The 19,323-nt window shown below is 34.6% G+C and overlaps 2 protein-coding genes across 2 annotated transcripts; both read left to right on the plus strand.

Moving 5' to 3' along the window:
* The first annotated feature begins 1,522 nt into the window (after positions 1-1,522).
* On the plus strand, positions 1,523-4,073 carry LOC140749800 (probable salivary secreted peptide). The gene is made up of 2 exons (XM_073082960.1): positions 1,523-1,824; positions 3,851-4,073. The coding sequence occupies exons 1-2, from the start codon at positions 1,633-1,635 to the stop codon at positions 3,989-3,991; spliced, it is 333 nt and encodes a 110-aa protein (XP_072939061.1). The 5' UTR covers positions 1,523-1,632; the 3' UTR covers positions 3,992-4,073.
* A 1,392-nt stretch (positions 4,074-5,465) lies between these two features.
* Positions 5,466-9,523, plus strand: LOC140749676 (uncharacterized). Its single transcript, XM_073082793.1, has 2 exons — positions 5,466-5,763; positions 8,323-9,523. Exons 1-2 carry the CDS (start codon positions 5,572-5,574, stop codon positions 8,461-8,463), a joined length of 333 nt encoding a protein of 110 aa, XP_072938894.1. The 5' UTR covers positions 5,466-5,571; the 3' UTR covers positions 8,464-9,523.
* The last annotated feature ends 9,800 nt before the right edge of the window (positions 9,524-19,323 follow it).

Raw genomic sequence — 19,323 nt, forward strand, 5'->3', positions numbered from 1 at the left:
ATTGCCGAGGAACGGCGCGGCGGAAACGGGTGTGCGTGGTGTCTCCGGATAGGGGGGGATGTGCAGAGTACTATAGAAGAAAAATAACGAGGATATATCAAGAAACGGCGGAGAAAAATCAGAAAAACCAAAAATTGATTTTTGAAAATCGGAAAAATTTATAAAGAAAAATTGAGAAAACGGAGAGAAACGGAAGGGAGTTGTAAGAAAAGGTATCGTCGAGACGAGTACAATGGTGTAAAATACTTTGAAATTGAGCAACGGATAACGAAGTTACAGATGATTGAAATTTGAGTTGGTATAGTTTGTATGGGGAAACGGGACTTTACTACTATGGTTCGGTAAGTACGAGTACGTTAACAAAAATTTTTTTTGTTTTCTTCCAGTTTCTACTACGGAACGGGTGCGGATAAGGTCAGGTAAGTATAAAAATGTATTTAATTAAATATTAATACGTCGGAAGATGAAAATAGTGACGTATTAAGGGCGAAAATATTTGAGTTTTTTCTATTTTCCAAGTATTTCCTGTATCGGTCAGGTCAGGTCAGGTCAGGTCAGGTCAGGTCAGGTCAGGTCAGGTCAGGTCAGGTCAGGTCAGGTCAGGTCAGGTCAGGTCAGGTCAGGTCAGGTCAGGTCAGGTCAGGTCAGGTCAGGTCAGGTCAGGTCAGGTCAGGTCAGGTTAGGTGATCGGCGCGCCTGGTAGATTCCTTTATTGGTCTTAACGCAGACATTCCGGGTCTCAGGAAAACAAAAATCGCTGATCCTGATTATCCTAGTAAGGATAACGGGTCAGAATGTTTAAAATATTGAATTGTCATCGGTCCTTAATAAGTATGCCAAATTTCGAGTTAATCCGACGTTTTGAAGGGGGTTAAAATCATGTTCAAAGATTCCGTTACATACTAACATACCAACATACATACGTCTGAAGCTAATAAAAGCGTATTAAAAATACGAAGTCAGACGAAAGGCCTAATGGTAACAACAGAAATAATCTAACAACTGACCGCTTCTAAGTTATTTATAAACCAGACTGTTCAACCAAACGTATAAATTAAATCACAACCAGTTGACGATGAAAGACTTCATTAAAACTAAATTAAGCTTTAATTAGTCCACCGAACAAAAGTTAGCAGTTAGAGATTAAGGTATAAAAAAAAATACCGATTTTTTTAAAATGTAAATAGTTATATTTTTAAATATTAGTATATTAAACTCGTATACTATCCATTAGCGCTAATGCGTGCTGGTTTAAATTAGCTCACAGAGGTAGCGATACATCTGTGGCTGACGTTAGGTAATAGGTTGTCTAATCCTGTCTAGAGTTGATAAAAGATGTCCAAGCATGTAGTTACATCAGGTGGACTGCACCTTCCTTTCCTCATTCTATAAAATGTTAAAAACTAAAGTGAATTCCGATACTAGATTTGATTTTCCACGAATATCCAATTAGTATACGAAGGTACGCGCTACTATACGCACCTAGCCCTGATAAGCGACGTGATCCGTTTTTTCCGCTTACTCATACCGAGGTAAACATGTCAGTTGACCAATGCAGTATTTATACAGATCAGTCCACTGGTATCCGTTGACGAGGCCATACATACACGGTTTACGATAAGAACTATAAACATGAAGTCGGCTCTGATTTTATTGACTTTCGTGGTCTCGTTCATATGTGTTACTCATTGCAAAGATCTCATTGTGGGTACTAGTTTTAACCACAGGCTTTTTTGGCAAGAGAAGGCCGAGTACAACTCTATACCCTTCAAGAAGCGTGTTAAGGAACATTTTTTTTCTGATCCAGGCCAGCAAATTATTAAGGTACGTTAAGTTAATATTAACAAGACAAGTATTAAAAAAAAGATGTAAGTATCCGTTACATATTTGATTTGGAAAGTTTAGTGATGTATGTCTTTATATATGTAGTTATATTGGCTTTTGGTCTATTTAACTCATGAACTAATGATATAGCTTATAACGCTCTTGATATCAGCGTCGCAGTTACGTCAGTGGTCGGGTCAAGCCCCTGACAAGACTTGTATTGCCCCAACAGACTTTCTACAAACAGTACATTATTATTAATAATTATAATCAAGAAAGTTTGAAAATCTAACAGTACTATAATTTATAACTGGTGTGTTAGTTATATGCACGAAACATTTCATATTCGCCATCAAATTGTAATATAGATTATCTACATAATTTATTTTTGTTATGTGGGTCGGCAAAATATGCCCAAAAGCGGCAAAAGGTCAGACCCGTCCCTAGCTACTGCTCAATATGAAGACAAATCTAACGACACCTCATATGTTATGAATGTTATGATCCATTAAATCGTTTATACATGAAATATAGGTACGTAATATAGAAGCATACAGTGTACTCTCGTAAAGCATTATGTACCACATTTCTGGGGCTGTCAGATAAAAACAGCTTCTCGTACATGTAATAGTTATGTCTTATTTATTAGTCTCTGCGGTAATATTTATGAAGTATATTTTATACGTAGCGGTAAAGGGCAAATGTCTAAATATATTTTTTATGTTATTCAAGTAGAAGACGAGCATGCAGTTCACTTTTAATAGGAGAATAGTCACTAGCGCCCATGAACATTTGCAACCAATCTCACATCTCACAAGATGGGTTCTATTTGAAGCAGATCACAGATATATTGGCACGACTAAGGTTAAGATGTTCGCCTCAAATGTAGTCAGGCGTATAAAAAAAGTATTAAAACTGTAGTCGAAAAAATATGTGTGTATTTAATCTGTTGCTGCTACTAAATCCCTAGTTTTAGTTGAAATGCCACAAAAAAAAAAGTAGGACTAATAATACCCCTCAAACAACCATACATACCATAACATTATATATTTACATAGCAATGCAAGACATACTATTTAATGCATAAATCTTATTCAAGAAGAGACAAATTAATAACCAAATACCAATAATTTTAGTCAATAACCTTTTTATCACCATATCTGTCGCAGTTAACCTTGACGTTTGACCTTTGGCGTTAACAATTTAGATTTGTGTTAAAATAACAAGATAAAGAAAATATAATTTGACGTATTATTTCACTACGTTTGTAGTTATATAAGCGTTTTCTTTTCTGAGAAAAATGAATGTTGTTCGCTCTCAAGATTGGTACCTACAATAGGTATAGTAAATTATTTTTATACGAGTTGTAGGAATGATTCAGTTTGTAATAAAATTTATTTTGCATATTTTAATACATAACTTAGTAGCTAATTGTCTGCATAAGGACATATCCTTTAGTATAGAATACCGTTTTAATAGTTAGTATGCGTAACTTTGATTCATAAGTTCGATATAGCAAAGAGAGGTCAAATACATAAAGACGATATAATTATCGCGATTTTTTACGATACATGTCGTACATTTCCACTATACGACAATCGTGGCTGACCTGAAGTAATAATCCTGGCTAGACTTCATTACAGATGAACACAGGTAGCAGTTTTCTACTTCATTTTCATTAAAATATCAAACCGGTGATAATAAATTAGATTACATGACAAATAGGCTATTGCCTATTAACGGTGTATGAACTTATAAGCAATTTTAAGGTATAACTTGTAACGTGTTAACATTTTACCACGCCTTTATTAGCTTGGCTTGTATCTATGTATGTAACGGAATATTTGAACGCGATATTTACCACACAACGGTCCTATTAATTTAAAATTTTGAACAATTATCAAGAACCGATGACAATACACGATTTTTTACATTTTATCCCTTATTTTTCACCAGGATTAACGATTTTCCTTGTACAATTTTAGCGTGGCTTTTAGTTTTTAAACTATAACTTATTCCATTCCAGGGTATAATAGCCCGCGACCTCGACCACACTGATGCCATTGCGTCCATCACAGCGGGCGGAGTGGGCCAGTCCTACGCTAACATCAGGCTGAAAAGCGAGAGAGGGGCTGGCCTCAACTACCAATTAGAAGTTTATGTATAAGTCCTATATTGTAAACCAACAATATATATAACTGTCTAAAAGAACTTACGTTATTTTGTACTGAAGTAAATTATAAAAACAATCCAGCGTTATATTATTTCTGCGAATTTCTCAAATTTATATTTCCTAGACCCCTTTTAGATTTACAAATAAAAGCGAATCCCTTTAACACATTGGCTACAGACAGATCTAAAGCAGGTTAAATTTAATATGATGACTGTATCTTGTTGCACACTTAGTGAAAATCTAGGAGCATTTTTGATTGAGTTTTAGTGCGAGTGCAGCAATTAACACAGCAGCTAATATATACGTTGTCATAGCAACTTTATTCTCAAAAGCAATAGAGACTCACCTAAGTCTATCTCTTTTTGAAACCATAAAACAAAACGAAATACACAACCACGGCTTTTAGTTTATGACCTTAAGGTAGAATACGAGAATTTCTTATGGAGCAAAAGTTAAATAAGTAAAATCACATAAAACGTATTTTAACGAGATTCCCAAAGATAAATTCTTATTCTTAACAATAATTATTTTCTACCCTAAGGAAGTAATTTCGTAAAACAAAATATATATGTTTGTATGAATCAACAGGCCTTTAATTCAATTACACTTTATGTATCAACATATTTTCTTATGAATAATTAATAAAGCATCAATTACTTAATTTAAATTTTTAAGTTAATTTAATTTGTTCAGGCATAAGTAGTCCGTATTATGTTTAGGATTGCTTTCCAAGAAGTACAGTAGGTACAAGAACCTATTCTTGTTCAAGCGCCGACTTCAGAAATATCATATGAATAACAGTCCACCATTGTCCACAGGTATATCTCGAACTTCGTTCAAATATTTCCATTTAAATTAGACTAAGTAAGCAGATAACAAGAACAAACGAAGTGTAGCAGTTGTTGATATAAATAAAAATACGAAGTCAGATGAAAGGCCTATTGGTAACAACACAACTAATCGAAAAACTGACCGCTTCTAAGTTATTAATAAACCAGACTGTTCAACCAAACGTATAAATTAAATCACAAATTGTTGACGATAAAAGACTTCATTAAAACTAACCCACTACATTTAGCTGTAATTAGTCCACCAAACAACAGTTAGCAAAGGAAAGAAATTAAAATATAAAAACAAATCATTGATTTTTTTTTTATTTTTCGTAAATATTGATATTCATTTTTAAATTATAAGATTACTCTATTACACATTATTTACCAGCGCTACTGCGTGCTGGTTTATATTAACTCTCAGAGGTAGCGACACATCTATCCTATCAAGAGTTGATAAAAGTTGTCCAACAATGTTAGTTGCATCAGGTGGACTGCACGTTCATTTCCTCAAATGAATTCCGATAGTAGGTTTCATTTGCAAAGAATATCTACCCAGTTAGTTCACAAAAGTACGCGTGCTACTATACGCACCTAGCCCTGATAAGCGACGTGATCCGTTTTTTCCGCTTACTCATACCGAGGTAAACATGTCAGTTGACCAATGCAGTATGTATACAGATCAGTCCACTGGTATCCGTTGACGAGGCCATACATACACGGTTTACAATAAGAACTATAAACATGAAGTCGGCACTGATTTTATTGACTTTTGTAGTCTCGTTCATATGTGTAACTTATTGCAAAGATCTCATTGTGGGTACTAGTTTTAACCACAGGCTTGTGTGGCAAGAGAAGGCCGAGTACAGCGCGATACCCTTCAAGAAGCGTGTTAAGGAACATTTTTTTTCTGATCCAGGACAGCAGATTATTAAGGTACGTTAATTACGATAAGTTAGTATTAACAAGTATTTAAAAAAAAAGAAAAATAATAAAGATATAAGTATCCGTTACATATTTGTTTTGGAAGGTTTAATGGTGTATAGTTATATTGGCTTTTGGTCTATTTAACTCGTGAACTAATGATATTGCTTGTAACGTTCTTTATATCAGCGTCCTAGTTACGTCAGTGGTCGGGTCAAGCCCCTAACAAGACTTGTATTGCCCAGAGAGACTTTCTACAAACAGTATATTATTATTAACAATTATAATCAAATAAGTTTGAAAATCTGACTGTACTATAATTAATACATTGGGTAATTTCAGACAGACAGATAGATTGGAATACAGATTACCTATGTTATTAATTTTTCGTATGTGGGACGGCAAAATATGCCCAAAACCGGTAAAAAGTCAGACCCGTCTCTAGTTACAGCGCTGCTGGAAATGAAGACATATCTAACGACACCTCATATGTTATGAATGTTACGATCTATTAAATCGTTTATACATTAAATATAGGTACAAAATATAGAAGCATACAGTGTACTCTCGTAAAACATTACCTCATTTCTGGGGCAGTCAGATAAAAACAGCATCTCGTACATGTAATAGTTATGTCTTATTTATTAGTCTCTGCGGTAATTTTATGTTTATGAAGTATATTTTATACGTAGCGATAAAGGGAATATGCCTACATATATATTTGTAGGCATATAAATAAAATTGCAAAGGGAATTATTTATATGTAGGCATAAATATTTAGTAATTTGCCCTTCATGGTATTTCAGGTATAACATATATATGTTTTTGTATGTAATTTAAGCATCAGACCATGCAGTTCACTTATAACAACTGGTCGCTAAAGACCCATGAATATTTGCAACCAATCTCACATAGAAGATGTGTTCTACCTGAAGGCGATCACAGATGCGTCGCCACTACTGATGTTAAGGTGGTCGTTTTGAATATCCTCAGCCATATAGCCATATAGAAAAAGTATAAAACTGTATTCGAACAAAGATATATAATCTGTTGCTGCTCCTAAATCCCTAGATTGAATTGGAATGCCTCAGAGATTCTTACGCCTAACAATACATATCCTTCAAACATATTTACGTACCATAACATTATATATTTACATAACAGTGCAAGACATACTATTTAATGCATAAATCTTATTCCACAAAGAGGAAAAACCAATTACCAATTATTTTTTAGGTTAATTTTAGTCAATAACCTTTTTATCACCGTATCTGTCGCAGTTAACCTTGACGTTTGCCCTTTGGCGTTAACAATTTAGATTTGTGTTAAAATAACAAGATAAAGAAAGTATAATTTTGCGTATTATTTCTCGTATATATAGTAACCTAGCGGTTTCTTTTCTGAGAAAAATGAATCTCATTTGCTCTCAAGAATGGTGCCTACTATAGGTATCTATAGTAAATTATTTTATACGAGTTGTAGTAATGATTCAGTTTGTAATAACATGTATTGCTACTTTTAATACATTACTTGTTATTTGTGTGAGTAAGGAAATATTCTTAAGTTTTTTTTTTATAATATAGGAGTAGCAGACGAGCATACAGTACACCTGATGGTAAGTGGCTACTGCCGCCCATGGACATCTGTAATAAACCCCAGATAGGATTAGATATTCCTACCTGAGGTCGGCCACAGATGCGCCGCTACCCCTGAGGACTAAGCTGGAACGCATCGGAAAAGTCTGTCTCCCTTACCACACCCTTCAAACCGGAACACAGCAGCGCCTGACACTGCTGTTAAATACATAAGCGTAAGCGTAGGATAGTTACATAAGCGTTTTCTTTTCTGAGAAAAATGAATGTAGTTCGCTTTCAAGATTGGTACCTACAATAGGTAAAGTAAATTGTTTTTATACGAGTTGTAGGAATGAATCAGTTTGCAATAACATTTATGGAATCTTTTAATATATAACTTGTAGTTATTTGTCTGTATAAGGAAATATCCTTTAGTATTGTAAAAATACCATTTTCATACTTAGCATGCGTAACTTTGATTCATATAACTTTGATATGGCAAAGGGGTCAAATGCATAAAGGTCAAATACAACTATCGCGATTTTTTACGATGCACGTTGTACATTTCCACTACACGACATCGTGACAAAAGTTATCTGAGTCCCTCCAACGTCGGCAGAATCTGTGGCTGATCTTAAATAGTAATCCTAGTTAGATTTGATTACCGATGAACGAATGAAATAGGTAGCAATTGCCACTAACCTTTATATGAACTAGCTCGTTTTCTACTTCATTAACATTTAAAAATCAAACTATTGATAATACATTAGATTACAGTACCCTTCGTATGAGGTTTTACGTTTTGACTAAAATGACTTTTGTTTTTGTTTACGTATTTCCGATATATTTCCAATCAGTTCTGATACACTCCGCTAGGGGCGCTGATTGATACTAAGGGTACAGGATAGTTCGGTCGGCTATTGCCTATTAAAGTGTATGTTACTTATTAACAATTTGTAGATATAACTTGTAACGTGTGTACATTTTTTTATTCCAGGGTATAATAGCCCGTGACCTCGACCATACTGATGCTATTGCGTCCATCACAGCGGGCGGCGTGGGCCAGTCCTACGCTAACATCAAGCTGAAGAGCGAGAGAGGGTCTGGTCTCAACTACCAACTAGAAATCTATGTATAAGTCCTATATTCCACCAGTGTCATAAATAACTGTGTAAAAGAACTTACTGGTTAATCTGTACTGAGGTAAATTATATAACACAATTCCGGCGTTATATTATTACTGTAATATTTGTTTTTATAGCTCCACGTACCCTTTTTAAGACTTTCTAACAACGAGCCCCTAAACCAAAGAAGGTATTTGTTTAAATTTAATATGTTGACTCTATCTTGTTGCACACTTAGTGAAAATCTAGAAGCATTTTTGATTTAGTTTAAGTGCGTGTGCAGCAATTAACTAAGCAGCTACTACGTACGTTGACATTAAAACTTAATTCTCAAAAGACACGTCTCAGTCTTTGAAACCATATAGTCAAAACAAAACACAACCACGGCTTTAAGTTATGACCTTACAGTGGAATACGAGAATTTCTTATGTGGATAAGAAATCATACAAAACATATTTAAACGAGGTTCCCACAGATAAATTCTTATTCTTAACAATAATCATTTTCTACTCTAAGGAAGTAATTTAGTTAAACGAAATATGTATGTTTGTATGAATCAACAGACCTTTAATTAAATTCCAATTACAAATTTGTTCAATATGTTTTCATATGAATAATCAATAAAGCATCAATCACTTAGGTTTAATGTTGACGTTAATTTTATGTGTTTACACATCACTATTCGGTATTATGAGGATTGCTTTCCAAGAAGTATAGTAGGTACCAGAACCTGTTTTTTACTTTGAGTGTACTGGAGCATTCTTAATAATGATTATAATTATGATAATGAAAACTCTATGTAAGTTGGTTAATGAATTTTTACTTTACAATATTTAATGTGTTTTTCATTTGGATTGAGATTGTATTTGGATTGAAATTATTGAGCACAGGTCACATTTGATAAATACTATGTACTTGAAAAAGAATAAACAGTAAAAATCAGCACGCGACTTTCAAATTCCGATACATTTTTTGCTAACTTTACCTCATAATAGGTATTTTACATAATTATAAAGATTTAACAATTATTACGAGTACCATGTATTGAACTGATAAATAAAATTACAAAAAGAACTATGATTTATTTGGTTAAACACTTATAAGAATGACGTGTAGTCACAAGGTAAACTGCTGCCCTCTTAGTTTTATTACACCTACACATGTAAGTACACATTACATTTTAACATACATAAATTATAGTAGGACATGATATCCTTTATATTAACACAAGTCAAGTCACAATAAGTGTGTCAGTAATAAATATTCATGATGTGTACATAACTACAGTACCCTTAGTATGAGTTTTTATGTTGTTACAAAAATCTCTGTTTTTTTATTTGTACGTAAAATATTTGCCCATGCATTTCCAATGAGCGCCCCCAACGGACTGTATCAGAACTGATTGGAAATGTATGGGACATACGTAAACAAATACAAAAACAGTAATTTTTGAAAAAACGTAAACAATCTTATACTAAGGGTCAGTTGGGAGTAACGTATTACGTATTCTTACTTCTTTTAAATGGCTAAATGAATGACTTCGTGGAAAGAATAAAAGAGACAAAAAAATAGCACATACAGCAGGAAGGATAAACCAATCTTGTGATGATGTCAACGTCGGCCCGCAATGAACCAATTAAGGAAACAAACAATCAAATGATAAATGGCCTCGCTTGCGTAGATCGTAATTGATATTCAGAGTTAATCAACCCCGGGTACGGGGTTGGATGGGTGACGCTGGTACCTTGGAGTATGCCAAACGTCTAATTGCAGGAAAACGTGTGTCCAGCAGCAAAAGCAAAATCACACAAAGGATTGCAGCTAAATGACTAAGAATTTTGCAAAAATGTCACAGCCGTATATTTTTTTTTACTTAAGTGCTTTTTAAAAAATCTAAATTCACTTTCTTTGGTTAATGATAATGTATTTCCAGCACGGCCAGCTATGGCTTGATGTCGTATGGTGGCACATTAGGATGTCATACAACAATGCGATGTCGAGTCGTGGAAATCTACGACCATCTTACAGAAAAACAGCCGGTCTAGACGTATTATCCTCTACCTCATATTAACATTCTTGAGATACAGAAACACAAAAACACAGAAAATACAAGTGCTAGTAAATACGCGCATTGGATTCCATTGGAATTTCATCGCCAGTTTTAACGGTACGATGTCGTACCACGATGCGATGCCATCGTATATAGTTTTAGCATTCATATTAACAATATGAATGCTAAAACTATATACTTACTTGCAACGTTTTGAGAATATTTACTTGTGTAAGCTGATTTTCCCTGAAATGCTATTTTATATAATAAAAGATTCATAAACCGCTCCATTCTTTATTTTCTCTGGTAATCCATTTTATGACATTTATTCTCTAAACAAAATAATATCCTTCCTTCTTTTTATATAGTTTGCCACTACATTGCTACTCACCTAGCAATTAAAAAGACTCATGAAATAATAAAAAAGTATTGTAATGAAAATATAATACACTTGTATGTATCATTTGCGTAACGGGCAAAAACTAAAAGGAAAATGTCGATATATTTCTCCAGCGAGTCTTGTTATTTGAGCGATGTGCTCGTTTGCGGCCACAACTCTGCCAACTACGAGTAATTACTGGCCCAATTGTTTCCGAGCGAACACTAACCTTTGCCATGCGATAACACATGTTATTACTTACATGTTTTGTCGGTAATGTATCATTTTCCTCTTATAATAGCAGAGTTCATAATGCAATTTAATATATATTTAGCCTTCCGTACCCAAAGGGTAAAAAACTAAAAACGGAACCCGTCTGTCCGTCTGTCACAGGGATGATCTCTGGAACCGTAATAGATAGACTTGAAATTTATATTATTTATCACAGCTTTAATAGTAGTGGAACTCTTTATGGTTCGAATCCGAATGCACCACCGCTACATAAGGACTACTGTGTTCTAGTTTAATACGTTCGGTAAGGGAGAGTAGCCACAAATCAATAGCCGACCACAGGGAGTATAGGCTATTTTGGGTGGATTATAGATGTCCAAAGGCGGCAGTTGTCACTATACTTGTTTGCTACTTATAGGACCTAAAACGAAAACAATCATACAACAACAACAATATTTAAACTGACGAGATCGAAATACCTACATTATTTAGGTCCTTCAATCTATTATGAGTATTTTAAATCAATATTCAAAAGTAAAATTCCGTGATATTCCGTGATAATATTAGTCTGAAGTCAAGAATTTCGTAGCCACGGCCCCACACTAGGATTCCCTGTGTCGTGGGTGCCATGGACACACATAGCAAATGCACAAACACCCAGACCCAGGAACAGAAATCTAAATTCATCATTTAGATATCTGTCTGGCCGGGGATCGAACCCGGGACCCTTTGCGCGTCAGACCGGTATGGTGACCGCTCCGCCACGCGGGTCGTCTAACGAGTAAGTACGATGAAGCTATTGCCTTATTAAGACGTACAAAATACAATGGAGCAGGCAGTCAATATTGACTTTATTGGTTTTCATGCCGTGCACTCAAAAATGTTCATACGACAGATATGAGTTAACCAATATTGCAGTTCTCAAAGCTGAATGGAGAGGCTGGTTCAATATAAATTCTAGTGAGTCAATTATGTACATATTGAAAATATACAACAAAATGAGAATTATCATAATTTGAAAAACACCCAGGGTTCTGGCCCTGATATATCCAGGTGCACCCGATGAACTGATTTTTAACATAATATTAACAGAGCAGAATTAAGAGAATATTCTCTTAATTCTTGCTAGATAGACTATTGATAGAGGAAACTTGCTAGATAAATTTATAATATTATAAATTTATCTAGCAAGTTTCCTCGAAATTTGTTCAGTCACATTGAGATAGACCTCTTGTCTAATTATATGCGAAATCTATGAAAAAAACATGCACACGGTCTACTTTCAAGCTAGTCACAATGTAATTCACTTTAAAACATACCTAAATTGTTTTTATATTTAATAGAATAGCCTAACGCCGGCATATCGCAAACGATTGTCATTATATTTCCTTACACCTAAGCACCTTAAGCAATCGTAATTGATTGTGGTAAATCTGCAGGAATTCTGCCGTACCTCACCGTACCTCGAAGTCAGTCCCGACTCCCGGTCGTCATTAGGAACCTACAACTCACGAGTGCGCGACACCTTTATTTGTAGTGGATCGTGTACATGAACGTTGCGCTAGTGTGCTCGGTAACGCTACATACAGTGAAGCTCACGCACACATCAACACTTGTTCAATCACGTTTACAATCACGATGTCTATGTTTGCAACACATGTAAGGCCGACGCGCGCTCGTGAAATAAACGTCTATAACAATCGTTAGACCTTGCCGGGCGGGTTACCACTAACCGATGTGTCTTCCAATCCAGATTGAGGCAAGAGTGCGGAGTTTTGAATGCGTTAGAAGTAGTCCTTCGAATGTTATATAATGATATATGATTACAGAACCCTACCGGTAAGCAACTTCAAGCAAGAAACGAGTCCTAACTTAGATACTACATCTATGTCCTAACTATAATCTAAAGATTTGTAAAGCAAGAGCCGTTAAGACTAAGTATGGAATTCTTGCAAGCCATTAAAATAGACTGAAACTGATCAAATCAAACCCGAACTGAGCTGCACTAAATTGCTATTGTAAATCAGAATTTCTATACTAGGCTCTAGACCATTCCCAAAATACAACTCTTTAGGATCATTTGCATCTACAGATACCTACAGAGCGTGTTAAACAAATGCCGTAGCTGACAAAGGAGTACTCCCCTATATCAACTATGTGTATTAATTAACGTGTTTATACCTATCGTAACAGCCATATAAATACGGGCCGTACTTATATCACACACACATCGTAGCACAGGGGGCATGCGTGTTGCAGCCGAGCAGCCCCTTTTCCGAGTTTGTTCCTTTTCGGTCGTTGCAACACATATTATAGTAAAAATTGAATTGATGTTTTTTTTTTCTCTCTTGTTTTATGTTTTATTTTTTTTGTCTTTCCGTTATATTACTTTTGTGTTGCAATTTATCCGAATAAAAATGTTTATTTCTTTCTTTCTTTCTTTCTTTCTTACTTGTCAAAATATTGTTTAGCAACACATGATATTGTCTGTAACGGTCCGTGGCTGACACGTTCAATGCCTGTAAGTATAAACCGGGATTCAATAATGCTCAGAATTTAACCCATTTTGAACTGTGTTGAGTATAACATAAATAGGTTGCTGCCATGTTTACTATGTGGTAAAGTTTTATGTGAGCGCAACCACAGTAACTAGCTAAATCCTGGATTACTGCTATTGCCTTTTTAAATGGGCTACCGACGTCGGATTAGAACCAATTTAACAGCCCTATTGATCCTGCTAATTCGCTTATCAACTCACCCACAAAACGCAATTATCCACGCACGTTTTACTAATTTCAGGAAGCAGAGTATACATGCAATTTTTATAAGATTAAAGTAAGAAATAAGCATGCAATCCACCTGATAGTAAGTAGTCACTGAACGTTTTGAAGGTGGTAGAGCCCTTTGTGGTTCGACTCCGGCGGTACCACCGCAGACCCTATATCTACCTTATAACAGCAGTGTTAGGCGCTGCTGTGTTCCGGTTTGAAGGGTGTGGTAAGGGAGACAGACTTTTCCGAGGCGTTCCAGCTTAGTCCTCAGGAGTAGCGGCGCATCTGTGGCCGACCTCAGGTAGAAATATCTAATCCTATCTTGGGTTGAATACAGATGTCCATGGGTGGCAGTAGCCACTTACCATCAGCTGGACTGTATGCTCGTCTGCTACTCCTATATTATAAAAAAAGAACATCTGTATCATTTGTAACCAGCTCTATAAGAAATTAGATACTGATCGCATTTACCAAGAAAGGAGTGGTAGCAAACCCATTGTGGTTTCAATTTGGAGTGGTTTCAGACCTATTTCTACCAACAACAACAGTATTAATCGTTGCTGTGTCTTGCTTGAAGGGTGTGAGCGTTCCAACTTAGTTCTCAGGCGTAACGCATTTATGACCGACCTCCGGATTTCTTCTACTCATAACTGAGATAGATTTGATCTATCCATAAGTAATTGCCATTTATTATCGAGTAGATTACTAACCCCTACTTGCTACTTCTAGTTAGTATAAGTGGCCTCGGCCGTTCTAATTAGATCAATAAAATAAATAAATAAAAGTTGACATACTTTTTTATCCTAGTTTTACCACCAGTAGTTATAGCAATTGTACGCAAACAACAACATTAATGTTTTCTTGTTATAGTCCGCGCCAAACTGCTAGTCCGCTCTGAAGTTGTGACGAGCAGGTGTAGTCATACAGTCTGCTATGGCGACGCAATTCATTTCTATATTCAGAGCGGACTAGCAGTTTTATGCGTACTATACCTTCTGAATACTATACCTACAGTCTGTTTCCTACCAGACGTGGCAAGATTACTGTTATTGTTCTTTGTCATCGGTTGTTGATACTGGATTAAGACTAGTTTGCACGGTTATCGATCCAGCTAGTTCTGAGTCCCTTATCAACGTGATTGCTCAACGCGTCCTACTTCCCACCTGGTTTCTAGCGCAATTTGATAATATCAGTATAATTTTGTTGGGTAATTAGAAACACGTTTGAGTGTCGGCAATTTAGGATAATTGAAGAATCGTAAAAGAAAAATCAAGCATAATGTTAGGTTTCAAAGTCTTATATACTCGTATTTCGAATTATAGTTTTTATCATGTCGCTTTTAAAAAGTGGTAAAAGTCAGTTCATGTAATCATGTTCATATAAACCGAAATCTGACGTAACGTGACGTAACGTGACGTGACGTAACGTAAGATGACGTAAAGTGCTCCACATCCTCATATGTTGCAACTTTGTCAATCTCTATTAATAATATATCGCTATGTGATTTCTTTTGAATATCACAAAACCATCTCCATCCACTTTGTTAATTTGGCTAAAAAATTGTAGAAGTCAAAATCTTCAGTAGCCCTAAGCTGTTTTATAGCGAAATTAAAAAAATGTTTCAACAGATTATATTTTAATATTGTAAGATGGTATATAGTACATGCAGGTCAATCTATAGGTAAAACATCCGTTCTATTCAAAGTTATGGATAGTTATGAATAAAATTTTAGAAAGGTATATGTGTACTTTATTTTAAGTATAACTTATTTGCTTTTAATCGTGTATATTTGTGATAATTATTTACTATGTTTTACGTTAAATTTGTATATGTTCACAGGAAAATCTATCTTATAACTATATTTATTACGATTGTAGTTTGAAACAATGTACAATTTAAACGCATGAAATTATGTTATAGACGAAATCAATTACCCGTGGCAATCATGAACTGGAATGATTTCTAATAATGGATTTTAAATGAGATTTCCAATGTCGCACAATATCATATGAATCATTTTTGGAGCATATTAGATATTATTTGTAGTATCTATAGTGAAACGATTAAATGTATACCATCATTCAATTTTGTTTTTATAGCTTACAAGATAATAATGTAGTAAAGTCCGAGTAAAACTGCTAGTCCGCCTTGAATATAGAAATGAATCGCGTCGCCATGGCAAATTGTATGACGACCTGCACCTGCTCGCAACAACTTCAAACCGGACTAGGAGTTTGGCGCGAACTATATCTATGTACCTTAAGTATTGTATTATCAAATATGCCCTATATATAATGCCTTAATTGTCAAAGGATTTGTCAAAGGTTACATATATGTAGGATATGATCTCTACCAATCCGCACTTTGTCAGGGTTGCACATATAATCACACATGATTTGGACGTTTGCTACTTAGACATATTGATAATAAGGCAAAATCAAGGATCCCAGGAAGTCTATGATACATAGTAGTTTTAATCAAACGCAAAGAATGGTATTTTCTCTTTTAGGCTGAGGCAACTTCATCCGAGCACTTTTGTAATTAAAATCTACAGAAAATGTTGTTGTTCGTTAATTCCTTATTCAAACATTATATTCAAATGGGTACTACAAAACTACAAAACTGATGATTATTTGATTATTGTATTATATTTATTCTATTTTTTTTACTTCTTTCATTGCTTTCGACCTGACTACGATTTAGTCTAAAGGAAGTTTATGATTTCAGAAAATATGTAGGTTACATTCACGTTCACATTATTATGTTCCCTCATAACTATTAAACTACTTACCGCAATTCGACAAATGAAGTATCGTTAGAAGCGTCTCGATAATTGTAGTGTATTTATTTATTTATTTATTTTATTGTGTAAAGCATTTAGTACAATAGGTCAATAACAATACATACAGTTCAATTAAATGCTACCTTTACAGGTGTTACACATGTCAAACTTAAATAAAATGTTAGGATTAATAATAAAGTATTAAAGGTAACCGATATTTAGATTAAGACGAATGCAATTATGTCGAAATTAACAATCAATAATAATAATAATCAAGTCATTATATAATAATAATAAGGAAATTAGGAAAATTATGTCAGTTTTTATCATAAAAGTACTCTTTAATCGTATAGAAGCATTTTTAGCTAGCCAATTTTTGACTAAATTCCTGAATTTTATATAGTTACACTAAATTTAATATAGCGCCCTCTAGAGCCCTCACTCTAACGCAATCATCCTAAGGTATTTTCCACAACAATGCATTATACCATTAGGAACCGATTCTCAGGGCAAGGTGGCATACGACCACACCTATTCTCTATTCTCTATACTATAGGTCTATGTGTACTGACAGACAAACGGAAGCGGTTTAAAAAATAGTATTTTTTTCTAAAATGATACTTGATTGATCCCTAATTTAAATTGTGACGATAAAATAAAATATAAAGGTTCGAGTTTCTATAATAAATTATTAAATTACTATGTACACATATTACTGTATTATTCTGAATTCTAATTGAAATGTTATGTTATTTCTTATACGTATTTTCTTTTTTCATACTTTTAAGAGCGTTATTTTGAGATAGTCAGGTTTTAGCTTTTATTTCTTTTTATAATATAGAAGTAGCAGACGAGCATGCAGTCCATCTGATGGTAAGTGGGTACTGCCGCCCTTGGACATCTGTAATCAACCCCAGATAGGATTAGATATTCCTACCTGAGGTTGGCCACAGATGCGCCGCTACCCCTGAGAACTAAGCTGGAACGCCTCGGAAAAGTATGTCTCCCTTACCACACCCTTCAAAACGGAACACAGCAGCGCCTAACACTGCTGTTATAAGGCAGAAATAGATGTGGCGGTGGTGCCGCCCGAGTCGAACCACAAAGGGTTCTACCTTCAAATTTTAAATCATAAATATAATTCCCTATTATTTTAAGTAAGATCTATCAAGCAAATTAAAGCTATTAAGTAAATCTATTCCTATTTGACGCTACAGTATTATTACATTTACCTACTAATTAGGCTATTACTAATGATCAAATGATTACCGGCCGATTAGCGGTCAAATATTTACGGTGGTCGTGATTTTACACTTAAATGAAAATGTTCAGGTTATGTGACAGCGAATATTACGAATAAACCGTAGTAAATGTTTTATTTCCTATTGTATAGGTCCGTAATAATATGTGAGCTTTATTGTTTTACGTCCATTTTATTTTACAGATATGTCACTGCTGCGTGGGCAGACTTAGAATTTTCTGTAAAACCTACCAATCACAATAATAAAGGTATATGTGGTAAGGGAGACAGACTTTTCCGAGGCGTTTCAGCTTAGTCCTCAGGAGTAGCGCCACATATCTAATCCTATCTAGGGTTGATTACAGATGTCCATGGGCGGCAGTAGTCACTTACCATTAGGTGGACTGCACGCTCGTCTGCTACTCCTATTATATAAAAAACAATCGGAAACCATCAAGAGTGCCCACTCATTATAGTTTCCGATTATTCTCAATCTGCTCCGATTGACATAAATGATAAACGAACTAAAATTATTTTACCCATATCACAACGTCTTCTAAGAATAACCGAGAACTATTTACACCTGAACGTTATCTTGAAATATTTAACAGTTTAATAACACTCGAATGATATAGTGTCTATAGCTCTTGTCAATAAATCTGAAGCTCCTCATCCTTCGAGACCCTCCTCATTTGCATGTTCGCAATCACTTATGAAGGGACCTTTTGGCTACACCAGCTTAACTTTAGTTTATTAGTCTTTGTCCTTGTTCTGTTGTTCACGAAACGTCGCTTGCATAATTATGTATCTATACTAATATTATAAAAAGGAAAACTTTGTTTGTTTGATTGTAATGAATAGGCTCAAAAACTACTGGACCGATTTTAAAAATTCTTTCACCATTCGAAAGCTACATTATCAGTGGGTAGGAGTAAGTAGGAGTAATAAAGGCTATATTTTATATACGAAATATATTTGATAAATAGATTTTGAGGCGGTACAAAGTTTGCCGGGTCAGCTAGTATCCTATAATTTGCAAATATTATTTTGATAAAAACAATAGTTAAGTGAATCCGTAATAACAACAGAATTCCTTTTCCAAACGTATGTGACTACGACTTTATTATTTATGATGAAAAAGCGATGCAAAATCCATTATGTTGCACGTTTTTATTCAAAAACCACTTATAATTCAAACTAAATAGATTTTTGATTGTATTTCCGGACCAGACATTTTACCGTTCAATAGCATCTATTCTTCACACCTTACCCAGAGTATGTTAATAACAAATATAATGACGTATTTTTGCATTGTTCTAAATATATAATTTGTTCATAGGTAATTTAACATTACATATTTTATTTAAATCAAAAATAGTATTTTTTATAATCGTGGTAATGTCATAACTTAGTAAGTTAC

Source organism: Epargyreus clarus, unplaced genomic scaffold, assembly GCF_041222505.1.
Source record: "Epargyreus clarus isolate Ecla_fem2 unplaced genomic scaffold, WU_Ecla_fem_2.2 ptg000018l, whole genome shotgun sequence".
Lineage (NCBI taxonomy): Eukaryota > Metazoa > Arthropoda > Insecta > Lepidoptera > Hesperiidae > Epargyreus > Epargyreus clarus.

What these genes read in the sequence shown, in the direction of transcription:
- LOC140749800 (XM_073082960.1), top strand. Translation starts at nt 1,633, where the DNA reads ATGAAGTCGGCTCTGATTTTATTGACTTTCGTGGTCTCGTTCATATGT. An exon ending in CAGGCCAGCAAATTATTAAG is followed by an intron (nt 1,825 to 3,850) that starts GTACGTTAAGTT and finishes ATTCCATTCCAG; the next exon opens with GGTATAATAGCCCGCGACCT.
- LOC140749676 (XM_073082793.1), top strand. Translation starts at nt 5,572, where the DNA reads ATGAAGTCGGCACTGATTTTATTGACTTTTGTAGTCTCGTTCATATGT. An exon ending in CAGGACAGCAGATTATTAAG is followed by an intron (nt 5,764 to 8,322) that starts GTACGTTAATTA and finishes TTTTTATTCCAG; the next exon opens with GGTATAATAGCCCGTGACCT.